This window comes from Dendronephthya gigantea, unplaced genomic scaffold (assembly GCF_004324835.1).
Source record: "Dendronephthya gigantea isolate DGI-Jeju-01 unplaced genomic scaffold, DenGig_1.0 000005F, whole genome shotgun sequence".
Classification (NCBI taxonomy): domain Eukaryota; kingdom Metazoa; phylum Cnidaria; class Anthozoa; order Malacalcyonacea; family Nephtheidae; genus Dendronephthya; species Dendronephthya gigantea.
In genome coordinates this window covers 3146636-3161903 of record NW_021163015.1, presented here as the reverse complement: position 1 = coordinate 3161903, position 15268 = coordinate 3146636, and the positions used below count along the sequence as shown (strand labels likewise).

The following is a 15268-nucleotide window of genomic DNA, read 5'->3' as shown; positions in this document are numbered from 1 at the left end:
TTAGTTTCTGTGTTTTCTTCAAAAAACTTGATACAGTTAATCTGTGATAAAATGTAGCATAAAAATAACAATATTATACAATGTAATATGACAATTACCTTATCGTAGAATACGTATTTTTACAGAACATTCCTACCGCGCTCGGAACAAATAAATATGTATCAAATTATATTCAATTTGTGATGAATTCAATTATATTTAAGTTCTGAAGTTCATGAGATCTCATCCCATTCTCCTGGATCTACCAGGGTTAATTTAAATAGTGCAATTATTACCTAAAAACATGCTCAACAATATGTATTACAACGGCTAGACTTTCATATACAAAATCTTAAACTTTTATCTCTATTTATCCCTAACCCGTGTGTTTACCCATGTGTTTTTAAGGACCGACCGTATATAAAAATTCAGCCAATATAAACGACTGCACACGCAACAGTATTCCTTACAAACCTGCCTGCAGGTTTAAATTCCACCCTAATGAAAGTCACAGCGCTGCTTTGCTCCAGAATTTTGCCATGACGTCATGTTTAGGTCTTGAAACAGGAAGCCATTTATAAGTCAGGTCCTGATCATTATCCAACTCCCAGCCATATTCAGCTAATAATCTCTTCATTATTATCTGCACATGATTAAAATTATTTTATTGAACTGAAAAAGTCCGTAAAATTGGATCAAGTGGTCTGGCTCCCAGTTACCCAGAATATGACATCCTGTGACAGTCAATTGCCTGACAAATAGTCCACAGTCCGCCATTATTCTGACTGGGAAATTGCAAAAATTACATCGATTCACTGACATGGTAATACATGTGATACTCACGTGTAAAATGCGCCCGATACAATGCTCTCCAATACAATTTCGCGGTCCGAATCCAAACGTGAAGACACGCGACCTTTTCTGCTGAGCGTCACTATGGAACAGACAAGTTATTATTTATCAAATCGGATTGCGCATTTACAAAATTATTACTGTTTTGAGTCTACTTACATTTCTTCCCATCGTTCGGGAAGAAATTTTTCTGGATTTTTAAACACACTTGGATCAATATTTGCACTTCGCGTTAGGTAAGCCACTGAGTATCCTTTGGGAATATGAAATCCATCTAAGACCACGCTCTAAATCAAAAGCAATAAAAATAAGATAAACGCTATCACTGTTGGAGATAAATACTTCTTGTAGTAATCTCTGCAACAAATTCTAATCACCTTTTTGGCAATTCTTCTTCCGCCAAGGAACGGCGGCCAAAGTCGCTTTACTTCAAGCAATACTTTGTCTAAATATTCGTCATCTGTGGTTGCCCGCAAACGGCGAGCAGCCTGGCAAAATAGAGTGGAAAAATTACATAAAAAAATAGATTTTTATAATGAATATCAAGCATTCGTTTAACACCTTTATACAAGCGAATTTTCAGGAATTGCAACGATTCTCGGCCAAAATGCAACATAATTTAATATGGAACTCATTTTTGTTAAACGATCCATTATAAACCCGCATCAACTTCTGCCTGACATATCATATTCCATCCTTTTTGTGTCCGCCCGCAATAGCTGACCGTGTAGCACGCGGAGGAATGGTTACAAAAATGGAACTATTTTGTTTGAAAATGGCTTAACTTTTCCGTTTTAAAAATTTAAATTGAACAATATCAGTGCGTAATAGTAACGCGATGAAAGAAAGTAAAGTTTAACATATTTTTAAAAAATTTTTAAAATAAATACGGCAGAATGAAAAGAGTTGCATTGGCCGGGAATCGAACCCGGGCCTCCCGCGTGGCAGGCGAGAATTCTACCACTGAACCACCAATGCCTTGGTGATAAAAAGCACCAAATAACAAGATATAAAGAGATCCCTTTAAACAAATCTGCACCAAAAATTTGGATACTCACGTTATGTGGCTTGGCAAGCTCCAGACAACACGAGGTCAGCAGAGAAGACAACGCTTTAGGTACCAATGCGGACACAAACAACAACATATGTCTACTAAGTTCCTCAATGTCACGAAAACCAACATCATTCATTGTACTCAATAAACTAGAAGGAAAATATGGCTTCATATCACAATGTGTTCCAAATTCTACATTTTCTGAGAATAAATTTCTGAGAATCTCATCCAATCACAAGTTACAACTCACCAATCTTTACTTTGTGGTAAGCGTTGCTTTATGACTTCAAGCAAATGTTTCTATAGAGAAAAGCATATTTTATGCATGAAAAATTAAACCAACAGTGCCAATGTGATTATTTTAATACCTGAGCTTCCATAGCTAGTCCATAGCTTGAGGCGAAGTTGCCAATTTTCAAACTTATTGGAACGGATATTAGACCTACAAAAGAGCGTGTTTGCTTAATGAGAAGTGTCTGGAATAAAGAGAGGTGCTTGAACTAAAGAGAGTGCTGCTTTAATGAAAGAGAAGTGCCCACTTTGAGTGAGGTGTCAGAATTAGAGAGGTATCAGAATTTAATAGAGAGAGATGTCAGAATTAGAGAGAGGTGCCTTAATTAGAGAGGTGTTTGAATTAGAGAGAGGTTCCTTAATTAGAGAAAGATTCCAGATTTAGAGAGAGGTGTCTGAATTCGAGAGAGGTACCTAAATTAGAAAGAGGTGTAATCCTATAGCATTAAAGTTTTTAGGTACTACAATTTCCATGTAATTGAGTGTAAATTACCATGCCAATGCGTAACGGTTAATGCAGCAATCTTTTGTGTTTCCTCCATAGACGTTTTACAATCCAAGCCAAGAAACATACTCAGGCACATCTGAGTGGTGAGCTGTTTGAAGTGATCATACACAGCAATGGACGTAGCTTGTTGGAAACCCGGAAAGTGATTGTTACATGATCTATTAACAACATCTGTGATAGTTTCTACAGTTTGAGGAATGAACAAGGAATGGATAAGGCCACGAAGTCTGCTAACACTGTCGTCTTCATTGAAGAAGAGAACAAGATCACCAAATAAAGAATGCATATAACCAAGGTCTTTGTAACCCATTTCAAAACACTGGTAGTTGTCTACAAGAGAATCCACAACTGTATTCAGACTTATTGTGTTAGCTTGACTAGGGATTAGCATGTGTGGTTGTCTAAAGTAAAAAAACACTTCCCTCTGGGCATGACAATATTGGACTTCAATATATAATATTGAACTGGCAGTAGTCTTCTATAGATCAAAACACTTATGTACATTAGCACTGAACCAAACATTACCTTCCAATAATTCTTTGACTGCATTACTAGATGTCAGGAATATAGTTGGTTTATTGAGAACCCTCACTTTAAAAACAGGTGAACAATGTTCTTTTGTTTTGTTTCTTATAAAATCTATAGGACTGTAAGCAAACTCAAATGTCTTGTCACTTAATCCAATCCATCCCACAGAACCTGGCACCTCACATGCAGTTTGCATTCTTCAGGCCTTAATATGAAAAGAAAAAACACATATATTAGAAAATGTTTTGCAATGAAGAAAACCCAGATATTGTGGCGACTCTGACTATTTTTATAACCCTTGTGATGCGCTTATAGTGCATGTAGACTCACAAATAAAGATGGTGAAGTGCCTTGGTGTTCGTTTAAGTTGTATAAAAATTTTAGCCTGATTTTTGTGTTGTCATGTTGTTATCACATGCCTTATAAAAATTATATAATCTATTTCCCTTCGACACAGGAAGTAGGATTCGATGTCTTTTTCTTAATTTGTCTAAAACACACAATATTCTGCAGTCTTTTTAAGTAAAGTCTATAAGGAAATATATTGGAATAAATATTTACGATGTTGAAAATGATTTTATTCCCCTTGAATAATACGACTTCCGTGTTAAAGATCAGGCCAAATAAACGTAAAGTAAATGATCAAAATTACGAGACGAAATCATATTTAATACTTTGAAGTGTGAACGTTTGTCTTGAACAAAAACCGTTCATGTTTTGACATACAAACTAAACGATGAAATATAATCTAATGAGATAACATGTCTTTCGATCAGAAAATTGCTTGTCGTTTCATATTATTATTAACTACAGCTGTGTGACTGTCTTCTACTGGATACCAATATTAATCGCTAATATGAAGAAATATTTTGTAAATATTTTTGTGAAAATTAAGGATTATTATGAAGATTTTTTGAATAACTGCATAAAAATTTATTTCATTTACAAGGCAATACTGCACGCGATGTCGCGATCTGTCAAAAATAAGACTTTAAAATAACCAAGAACTGTACCTTGTCAAATTAAATACGACTAGTGTGTCCTTCGGTTTCAGATTTCAGCCATCAACAGGGAAGTGAATGAAACTTTAAATTAAAACACTAAAACTGTAGTATATCCTCCAGCACTTCAATATCGTATTGTACAAGTGGCTTTATAGACTCATTGATTCGGATGCTATTTTGTGGCAATAAATTATGGAAATCATAAGAAATGCGCATAAATCTATTTTCCGGAAATCGTTACTTTGAAGGTCATTCATTGGCAGAAATTTGTTCCCGTTAAAACATTTGTTACAGTGTGGGGAATTCGGAGAAGCCGGAACAGGGAGGGGTAGCGGGGGTAGTTAGTTAGTAACCCACCTTGGTCTTTAGAAGATTACCTTGAAAAATGATGAGTTGATGACAGGAGTTATTGACTTGGTTGTCGTCCTCTTTTAAAGAGAAAAATGTATTTTATCTGGCCTCTAGGCTAAGATTGGGTGAGGTAGATTTGATACAATTTGATACAATAGATGAGAAGTGGTCTAGGTTGTGTTCTTATAAAGTTTCCTTAAAATTGCCAACGCACACGGTCCTCAAATTCCTCTGACAGACCTAAACCCCGACATCTGATCACATATGCATGAAAAAAATGAAGATGATTACAAAGTTACGATTCCTTCTTGCCTTCCTTTTTTGCGTTCGACGTTCCTCGAAAACGTGGCGACGTATATTTCTCTGAATCCCGGTATATGTTCCTAGAATGACATTTAAGTTCAGTAAATGGAAATAATGCAGCCAGCACTCAGAATGTCTTCTCGAATCGTGAAGTGGGTGAAGAGGAAATGCAAAACACAATGACAACGTTTTTTATCAAAACAAGTCAAGGAGGCTTGAGACTGAAATAAAATTAAAAATGACAACATTTAAGCAATAATAATTCCTCAGTATTGCGCAGCCTAGCACTTTCAAACCCCCCATATTTTATAACTGAAACGAGGAGTTTTTCGTTACTGTAAATCCCCTTAAACCTCAGTCAATGGTCCTGAAATTTCTCATGCAATGTCACCACATATGAGTTTCGGAAACTACATCAATATTATTAAAGGTGCTGTTTTGCTTTGAATAATTAATAGATTTTTGCGCGAGGACCTGCTGTTCAGCATATGTTATGGAAACGCAACCGGTGCTCTGAATTATTTTGAAATACACAAACTGATGTTATCTCTAACTTGATAACAGCTATGTATTCTGAATGTTTCTCTACACAATCATTCATATTTTTTGACAACGAAATACGAAGCTTTATCCTTCTATAGACAGGTGTATAGAGTCTATAGACACTTAAGTGTATTCCGTGTATTTGTAAAAGCTGAGAAACTTCGCAAATATAACGGAAAGTTCAGCCCCGATGAAATCGAACAAAGTTGATCCGTTTACTGTCGGCTTTCGTGAAGACGTACCGTTAACAGAATGTGGATTCATCAACGAAGGAATTTCAGTCCCGGAAGAGAAGATCTCCATTGCTGGACAGCGTTTCAAAAACAAGGCACGAAAAATCGCGTCTGTTAAGGCCATCACTCACGCGAAGATATCTTCAACTCACTGGCGGGAGAAAGCAACGAGACTCGTGATGCGGCGTTCAAGAAGTAAACGTTCGAGACAGCAGAAACCATTCAACGTTATTGATACGATGAGTGGAAGGAAACACACGCAAGCAACTCTTAGCGATATTGAAGACGACGAGGAGCCTTATCAGGATACCTATAAAGATGGAACACAAAGACCACAAACATCCTCATCCAAAGCTCCGAATGTTGATACCCACAGCAAAGCTCTTCTCCACTACTTTGCAAAGGTAATCCCTCGCAACTGATAAGACGCTGCATCAAGGACATTGCTTTGACCAATTCTCGTCCCTTGCATGTAACACAATTTTCCTATATGTTGGGTATTTGGAGGTTGGATGTACTACTTCCTCAGCTCATCCTCTCACTTTTAAAACATGTTTGAGACTAGTCTGAAGTATTACAGTTGTGAGATCCAAAGAATCAGTTAGCGACGTTTCAAGTCAGCAATGTACTTCTGTTTCTCAGAGATTCAAAAAGTAGCCAACTCTCACTGATTTAAAAGTTTTCCTCACATAAAACTACAATAAATTCGGACAGACATTATAATGTATACCGATTAGACCTATGTGCAAAGCAGGTTTATTACTAGCAATAAGTAAATTGGTGTCAACTTTACACAGGTGATAATATTTATTCCCTTAGGTAAATATTTAGAAACTTAAACTAAATTTAATGATATAAGTTGAAACACAAATGAATGGTTTTTAACCCATTTGCGCATGATTGTCCTCAAATTGAACTTAGTAAAAAATATTCACCGGATCAGACGTAGAGTTTTACAATCTTAAATTTCCCTTAAAGGTTGCAGCGTCAGGAAACGAAGACGAAGTGATTGATCTTGAGTTCGTTCACTCTTTAATCACCAACGGTGCGTCGGTACAAACCACAGATCGTCACGGCCAGAGCGTTTTACACGAAGCTGCTAGAGATTGGGACCTAGGAATCGCCGAGTTCCTTGTAGACAATGGTAGGGTGCATAGTTTTAGCTAAGTCAGTACAGAGCACCTTTCTTTCCCACTCTTATATTGCATCAATTTCATGCCCTTTACGGCTGTCTGTTTTTCCCAAAGCCGGATTCCACTTTACTCTATCTACTGAACTGCTTCCCGCCTTATCGGAATACGCGAATGCAATATATCAAACATACTATTGTTTGTTTCTTCTTGAAATAAGGCATTGATATAAACGTAGCAGATAAATACGGAAGAACACCTCTGCATGTTGCCGCTGCAGTCGATTACCCAGAAATGGTTCAATTTCTGCTCCTACGCGACGCGTCTATCGGATCAAGAACGTATGGGGAAGAACAAACGCCTCTACATTATGCAGCGAAAAACGATGCCACAAACTCGCTCAAAATGCTGTTGAAATATGGCGCTGATATCGATGCAAGAGACTATAAGAATAGAACTCCTTTACAAGTAAGTCTACTAAGACTACGAACCCCTGCATGTGTCTATTTATTTACAGCGAGTAGCTCCTTATAAAAAGTTAAAAACGCTACCGTTAATCCTGTGCAGTCCGGTCTTTTACAGAAGAAAACTGAAGATCAAACATAAGTTAGTTAATGGAGTGCAAAACTAAATTTTAAAATGATTTAAATATTACTATTCTGGAGGCTGCCTCCATCAGTTCAGTGAATGACGCTGGATATAGCACTCTGTTTTAAACGGTGTTATCAATGTTCTATTTGTAGATCGCTGCGGAGCTGGATCGATCAGAGACTGCCAGATTGTTGGTAGAAGAGGGATCACATGCTGGTGTTAGGGATGTGAATGGATTATCAGCGCTTGTTCTGATGATAACAAAAATGCCATCAGTGGTAAGAAATCAATTCATTAGTCATCTTCCAGGAGATTTGCGTGTGTGTGCCTGTCAGGATTGCGACAAGGTTTCCAGTTCTCCTTGTAACTTCCCTCTTCCATTCCAGGCTCAAGAAGCTCTTAATCAGTTCCATTCCCTTGATCGCGCAAACAGAAAGGAATACTACTTCTTGAATTTCCTGGAACCCTTAGTTCCAAGATGTCTTTCTGAGGGAGACGCGAAGACCCCGCTGGAGGTTGTAGTTGAACATAAACAGTTTGATCTCATAATGCATCCCGTGTTTCAAAGACTTATCAAAGTGAAATGGGAGTACTTTGGACGGAGCGGAACCTGGATCCAGATGATCATGAATGTTGGCTTTGTTCTTGTTTGGACTGTACTCGCCATCACGTTGCCAGGCAACACCGCTCAACATTATCTTCCAATATCCAGGAACTGGTGGAGACTCGGGCTTGAAGGTGTCGCCGTGGTATTAACTCTTGTGGAGATCTACGTTGAACTGAAAGAGTTCTCGAAGTCAAAGAAAGAACACCAAAAATGGCTGAATTGGCGTGAGCAACAGCTGGTTAGTGATCTGGACTACTGTCATCCACGATGGCCTGGTGAGAAGAAATATATCGATCAAGAAAAATCATCGCTACACTCTCAAAATGTTTCCTATTTTCACGATAATTGGAACTACTTTGACTGGGTCACCTATGCAATGATCGGCGCCAGTATCTTTACGCACATCGTGAAACTTTCGGAAGGTAGCGAGACCACGGCGAAGATTCACCGACGGGTCCTAGCGGCAACGATAATCTTCATTTGGCTTCGTTTGATGAAGACCGCCCGAGCGTTCACGACCCTGGGGCCATTCGTGGTCATGTTGAGTCACTTCGTTGGAGATACTTTGAAATTTGCGTTTTTATATCTTTTGTTTTACATTCCGTTCAGCGTGGCGTTCTGGATGATCTTCGGAGCGGAGCAAAGTACAGCGGTTGATGGTTATGGAACGGTCGAGGAGCTGCTTTTCAGCATGCTACGGTTGACTGTCGTTGATGATTACAATTTCGAAGGCCTGAGCGAAGCAGATCCACTAATGGCCAGATTATTGTGCGGTTTATATCTCACTCTCTCTGCAATCATCTGCTTGAATCTCTTTATTGCTCTCATGTCGGATACTTTTCAACGCGTCTACGACAACGCTAAGGCCAACGCTGTGATGGAACAAGCTGCGATGATTTTGAATTTGGAGTCAAAACTCTCTGTCACAAAACGAAAAGCTTGCTCGGACTTCATTCAACAAAGCTGTAATCCGGAGGAACTTTACTACGATGACGACGCCGTCAATGACATCGAAGGTGAACTGAAGAAAGTCACATTTCAAGTCAAGGAACAATTAAACGACGTCCACGAGATACTAAACGAGCTGCACAGCGGACAATCGTCGAGATCCAGGGTCGAGTCCGATCTGAACTTCCTCCGAAGGACAGTCAGCGACCTTCAACGTGAGCAAATCAACACGGTAGGTAGAGTCGAGCAAGACGTTGCCGAAATCAAGTCATTCCTCAGGCAATTGATGACCGCCGGGCAAGCTACGAAATCACGTCGGAAACGGTCGGCAAGTATCGGTAGCACTGACGCAACCATGCCGGTAATCGACGAGAACGAAACGAGTGAAACCGTGCAATCTCGAGAATAAGACTATATGTAACTTAACAGAGACGTTACTTTTTATTTTGTCATTCCGATAATGACGAGAATCCCACAAGTCATGAACGGTCATTTCATAAAAAGGTTTCGTGTGTCTCTTTGTGAGAATCTTTGGTAACACAGAAACCATACCACGGCTTCTTTCACTAATTACGCGCCGTCACTTTGACGTAGCTGTCCCACAATTTTGACATTTTTTATATTTGTTTGTTCTTAAACACAAATTTTGCATTTAAATAAACAATTGCATAATTCGTAAGGTAAACACGCCACAGTACTTGCATGCAACGAGGATTATGTTACGTTTAAAACCAGAGTCTTTTGTTTCGTGCAGTTTCATGAATCAAAAAGCAAAAACAGTTGAGGAACGCACGGGCAATTCTGATACACGATACATCTATATGAATACACAAAAAAATATGACGCAACTCTGAGTTTTGCCCCCAATACTTCCGATCTCTAACCTTTGGACAAACAGGAACTTATAGAGATAAGTCATGCATGTCTGAACATGTATGTGGTCAATAAAATATAATTTCAAATTCGTGGTTTTGATTTTCTTGGTAAATAGCTGGTTCGAAGCGCAGCATCGTATATAACAGGTACACTGGGCTTTTTATGCACAAATATTGGAAGACGCAGGACCATAACAAGGTAAACAATTTCATTGTATTTATATTGAATTGTGTAATTCAAGAATTAATCCGTGTCAGAAGGAATAGAGAATTGAAATAGTCAACCTTCACCTCGATGAAGCAAACTAATGCCAGGAAAGAGGTGAGATTATAGAGAAAAGGATAAGGGAAACACGAAGCAATAAAAGAACTTATATACCATTTAATTTTGATTAGGATCCAGTTCACAATAATCGGATACGTAATAGTTAATGAAGATGAAAATGTTTCCGATACAGACAAAACTTCGTCACATTTCATAACCTACTTCATGTCGATAGACCAAGGCTTCACCGTTGACTAATTCCTGTCGATGGTAAGTTGGAAATTAGTACGTAGACATTTATGGTTTAAATTTTCGTTAAGCACTCTCATTTCTCTATGCCGTTTATATTCTTTTCTATCCCAAAATGCTCGTAAATATTTGGTTAGAGGGCGTCCATCGATTAATAATGTAAAAACCTTGTCGCGTTATACGATTGTGTTTCTTAATAGGATTTTATTGTACACAATTGTAAGCCGACGTTTGTCAAAAAATATGGCAAGCATTGCTACGGCGGAAAGGCGTACGAGTGCCACTTTATCATTAAAAAACAGTGTACCACAATAGTTAAAGTCCCTTTCATATGTCGCATGTTAATGAGCCCCACCCATGCAGTCGATTCCAAAAAACTGGCATTGATTGACATTAATTAATTAAGTCGGTGCGTGATGCGATTAGACTCGCTTGCCCTGCTTGAAATAGACCCTCAAAGTTTACTGAACCGATGAGTTGAAGTGCATTATGATTGAAAACACGAATATAGCTACCCTGGCAACCTGACTAAAAATTTCAAGAAAATATAGCGCAAAACATAATAAAAAAGATTACCATCTTCAAACGAAAGATATTGAATGAAAACAAGACAAAAACGAATTTGTAATATATCATCTTTGACATGATATAACACGAACTCACCTTCGTCCTTTTTTTTTCAGTATCTCAGGTTTCAAGATGGTAATCTTTGGGTTGTGTTCTATAGCATGCTTTTCGAAACTTTCCTCCCGGGCGGTATTCGGCCACTTCAGTACAACCAACAGCATGATTTTACTGTTTTTAACGTGGTTTGCGAGCCTATCAACAATGAAATAGCAATGATGACGGTATGTAATACCGGCATAGCAATGTTAGCATTCATGCAAGAGAGGTTGGGGATAACCAGGTGTCAAGCCATTGTGGACTAAGCAATTTACGATAGATATTAACAGGTGTGTTTGTGAATTTTGTGGGTGAAACCCTCGTGAAACGTGATCATGAAACGTGATCACTAATCAATAACACTGAAATTTCTGTCGAAAAAGAAGCTGTTTGTTGTTTTGGGTGTTGCCCTCTCAACTACTCAAAAAATATCCCATGATAAAGCAAACATATAAGATAAATTCAGAGCAAAAATGCTTCAAGAGTCACATCATTCATGCAAGTATATGCAACGGAATTTTTGTGTGCCAAAAGCGTGTGGCGAAAGGGAAGATGAAAGCGAGTTTAATCTAGAATGGTAAGCGCTTTGTTCCTCAAGTGCAAGGCCTGTTTACTACCCTGGATCTCGACTGCGTTAAACGTAATTCAAACCTCACTCAACCCACTCAATCTTAGGTTGGTTTTCACGCGACCAAATAAAAAATTAATTCGACAAATTTAACTCTCTTGACGAAGGTCGAAACATCGAGAAATTATCAAAACATCGTGCGAGAAATTTCTTGTCCAATTTCTATTTTCAGGCATCTGTTATTATCACATTTGATTGTACAATGAGACTGTTATTTTTCATTCTTCATTTAAACTTTCTGACTTGATTTTATTTTAGGAGGACAGTGCTAATAACGAATCGATAATAAAAAGAGTTGTATAATATGCTAATCTGTTTGATGTTTTACAATATCAATATTGAAATGAAAAATGATTTGTAAAATCCTTTGTAGGTAAATGATGCCCTGAAATTGAAATACATTAATGATATTCATTCATCAACGTTTACTTAAGAGAGATTAGTTTGTCAAAATTTAGGCAGGTGGAAAAACGGATATCAATATATTAACATAGAGAGTTTTGTTAAGTTTAACGTTGTAACAACAATGATACTCAGTTTAATTTCACTGAAACACCAAAACTATATACGACTCTTTGACGCTGGGTATACGTAACTCTTCCTATGAAAAGAATTTGATGTTCCGGGACACTGAAAATATGACAATTGACAAACCGTATATATTGGTCTGTCAAACTATAGAAATAACTTAAATAAGCTAAATTTGTTTAAAATTTCGTTTTTGTATTTGTTTAAACAGTATCGTGTAATAAATACGCGATGGAAATAAACTTAGCCATCTTTTTAGGTATAATCCAAAAGGAATTTGTGAGGTATTTACATATACCAGCTGAATTTATTGTGGTAATATATCTATATGAGACTTGAAGTGATGCTGAGCTTTGGCAGTAAGCCAGCATGATGAATGATCGACTACAATATACATGACTAAAGAGAATGAAATATGATGTTAAGGAAACGTATGGAATGAACAATATATAGTGTGAGTGAGACACTGAGTCCAACTGCATAACGTAAGCCCGCACAGCGTTCATGGAACGAATGGTAATAATATGAGCCTGAATTGATAAAAATAAACGACGTATATTATTCATATATCTTTGTTAATTTTCCCAAATAAGTAACAATTTTCTCTTGTAGGAGTTTTTAATTAAAAGTAGCTTAGAATCGTCTAGTTATGAAACTATACAAATTGACCTTTTTGAAGAATAAATAAATAGGCTTTAAAATCGGTAGAGAAAATAAGACGCTGCACGTTAATTGACGCGGAAATACATTGCAGACTACAATGCACTAAATACTTGGCTTGCGTTTGCAATTAATTTTCTAAGATTCATTCTAATCCTGCCAAATATTTAGTTAACTTGCCGGATCCAAAGTCAGATGCGGCGTTTTAAGAGTTTTAATGGACTTTGTTGGGTCTTGTGACGCACGTGCGTGTGTGGGAGTGCTGAATGCATCATTTAAAGTACAATTTTTTTTTCAGAAAACACGAAACATCTGGTAACAATACAACGTCAAAGAAAAACTCTTTATAAACAGAGTAGTTCAGGAAGTCCTTGAGGAATCAAACGACTCCAAATCCCATCCGATATTCACTGAACTTTTTGGAAGGAGTAAACACATTTGTTTCTTTATTCCAATCACAAACTGAAATCGTCCGCCAGACGCCTGTCAGGAGAGGAAAACAACTGTTCCTGTTACCACGACGAAGCTCAGTGAACACACCAAGAACTTTACTTCGCTAATATTCAATGTTGACAGACGTCTGTGTATGAAAGCAGCCATTTCAGGTGGACACAAATCATATTTCTTCTAGATCTGTGATCCTGCAATTCACTATTGTCACCTAAAGCATCGTCCATCTTCCCGTATCTTTCGAGAACCAGGAAGGAAGTCTCACGATCAATCTTTTCCAAGAATCTTTCGGCTGTGTCAGAATTTAAAGTCTTTCAATTTCAAGTGAAATTATACAACAGCAGAAAGAGTTCTGCGTGAACATGACAGCCACGGGTTTAGACGCAAACAACACGATGCAAAATGATGACGCGGCATTTGGTGAATGCCTGAAGCTTCCGTACTATTGTGGACAAGTTGAACAATGGATGATCGCGATGAACATATTTTTCATCATAATAAACATCATTTCATGCCTCATAACTCTTGTTGCAAACGCTCTATTTCTCGTGATTTATTTTGGGACACGTTCCTTACAAAGTCCCCACTATTTTTTCATCATGTTACTGGCAGTCACCGACATTAGCGTCGGCCTCGTCTCCCAGCCACTGCTGATCGCTAGGAAATTCATGGAAATCTACAACGTTCACGACTGTGTTTTATGGACTGCAATGAGATCCACTGTATATTATTTCTCAGGCATATCGTTTCTAACGATAACCTTAGTCAGTGTAGAACGCTGGTTTGCTGTGTGCAAACCGATAAAGCATCGCAGAGACGTCACTTCGACGCGAATGGGCGTGGTCGCATCCGTGGTGTGGTCCGCGTGGTTTATATTTCCCGTCGTGCGTTTTGCTGTGCCGAAATTCTACCGAGCATTCGCGATGCTAATTGGCGGAATAATTATCATCGTTTTTATCATCAACGCCATGCTCTACGTGAAAATTCATCACAGCGTACGTGAAGGAAAACTAAAGTTCACAAGCGAGGCACACGAGAAAAGATCAAAAGACAATGTCAACTTTAGAAAAGAAGGGAGATTGGCGAAAACAGTTGCTTTACTTTTAGTCATAATGGTGTCAGCCTATTTACCAACAGCGATAGGGTTAACGTACAAAGCGCTTCGCGGAGTTAACACAATCTATCTGTTTGTATTTCTCCCCTTGGCTGATACATTAGTGCTCATGAATTCCTCTTTCAACCCTCTGTTTTATTGTTATAGAAACGCTAAAATACGCATGGAATTTCTGAAGCGTTTGAACATACAAACTGCCTCGAAAAGTTGTGACTCCTCTCTTAACAACAGGTCAACATCAAAAGTATGAGCGTTATGATTGCATATGCAATTTGCCGTGTCATTTAGAAAGAGGTATTGGGTGAACGCATTAGTTCACATACGTATAATCGATAGGATCAATAGACTTGTTCAATATTAGGACTCGCATGTCGCGATGCTGGTTTTCAAAAAAGCGAAAGGACGACTGTATTGCGAGTAGAACTAACGAAATGCTTCGTGCAATGAATGTAATATCTTTAAGACAGAATTTACTAGCACTAATAGATTATATAGACGATGCTGTAAAGAAGAAATTAACACATATTTACCCGACTCGCTGCCATGTTGTCGTCTTTGTCAAGCTTTCCATTTTGAATTTGCCGCTTCAAAGACACGCCTGTGACCTGCATTTTGCCATAAATTGATATCAAAAGCTTTCGGTTTGCAATGATTTGTCTGAGAAGCAGTTCATGTTATGAAAAAGCATTTCTTTCGAGCCATAAAAGTTAAGAAGATGCCCGCAAGCTCCCGTCCGTGATCGGCTGTAAACTCATACTGAAAACTGCATGGCAGGGCAGAGCAAGTCCATTGTCTGCCAGAAATAATTAAATTTTACGTTGAAGAACAATGGTTTTTCTTATTTGGAAGTCAACCGTGCATATTGCCTGGAAAAAATAATCCTTTAGAGACAATCCCATTCTTATTAAACGCTT

At 38.1% G+C, this 15268-nt stretch overlaps 3 protein-coding genes and 1 non-coding gene across 8 annotated transcripts; 2 read left to right on the top strand and 2 right to left on the bottom strand.

Moving 5' to 3' along the window:
- Positions 1-153: 153 nt before the first annotated feature.
- LOC114516204 (putative cytochrome P450 120) lies at positions 154-14943 on the bottom strand. Of its 5 annotated transcripts, XM_028535612.1 has the most exons (11): positions 4594-4658; positions 4226-4297; positions 3210-3417; positions 2670-3014; positions 2254-2327; positions 2136-2185; positions 1890-2034; positions 1209-1319; positions 991-1118; positions 823-913; positions 154-622 (listed from the first exon to the last, which is right to left on the bottom strand). In XM_028535612.1, exons 3-11 carry the CDS (start codon positions 3406-3408, stop codon positions 488-490), a joined length of 1278 nt encoding a protein of 425 aa, XP_028391413.1. In that variant the 5' UTR covers positions 3409-3417; positions 4226-4297; positions 4594-4658; the 3' UTR covers positions 154-487. The 5 variants fall into 5 exon arrangements, with proteins under 5 accessions (XP_028391413.1, XP_028391414.1, XP_028391412.1 ...); XM_028535613.1 differs by lacking the exons at positions 4226-4297; positions 4594-4658 and adding an exon at positions 14885-14943; XM_028535611.1 differs by lacking the exon at positions 4594-4658 and having other exon boundaries at positions 4226-4545.
- Trnag-gcc lies at positions 1739-1809 on the bottom strand. The gene has a single exon. It is a non-coding gene; the product is annotated as a tRNA-Gly (tRNA).
- Positions 5441-13601, top strand: LOC114516210 (transient receptor potential cation channel subfamily A member 1 homolog). Its single transcript, XM_028535621.1, has 6 exons — positions 5441-6050; positions 6625-6790; positions 6997-7244; positions 7520-7645; positions 7754-9996; positions 13089-13601. The coding sequence occupies exons 1-5, from the start codon at positions 5604-5606 to the stop codon at positions 9329-9331; spliced, it is 2565 nt and encodes an 854-aa protein (XP_028391422.1). The 5' UTR covers positions 5441-5603; the 3' UTR covers positions 9332-9996; positions 13089-13601.
- LOC114515909 (growth hormone secretagogue receptor type 1-like) lies at positions 11549-14880 on the top strand. Its single transcript, XM_028535227.1, has 2 exons — positions 11549-11621; positions 13838-14880. The coding sequence occupies exons 1-2, from the start codon at positions 11549-11551 to the stop codon at positions 14602-14604; spliced, it is 840 nt and encodes a 279-aa protein (XP_028391028.1). The 3' UTR covers positions 14605-14880.
- Positions 14944-15268: the final 325 nt, after the last annotated feature.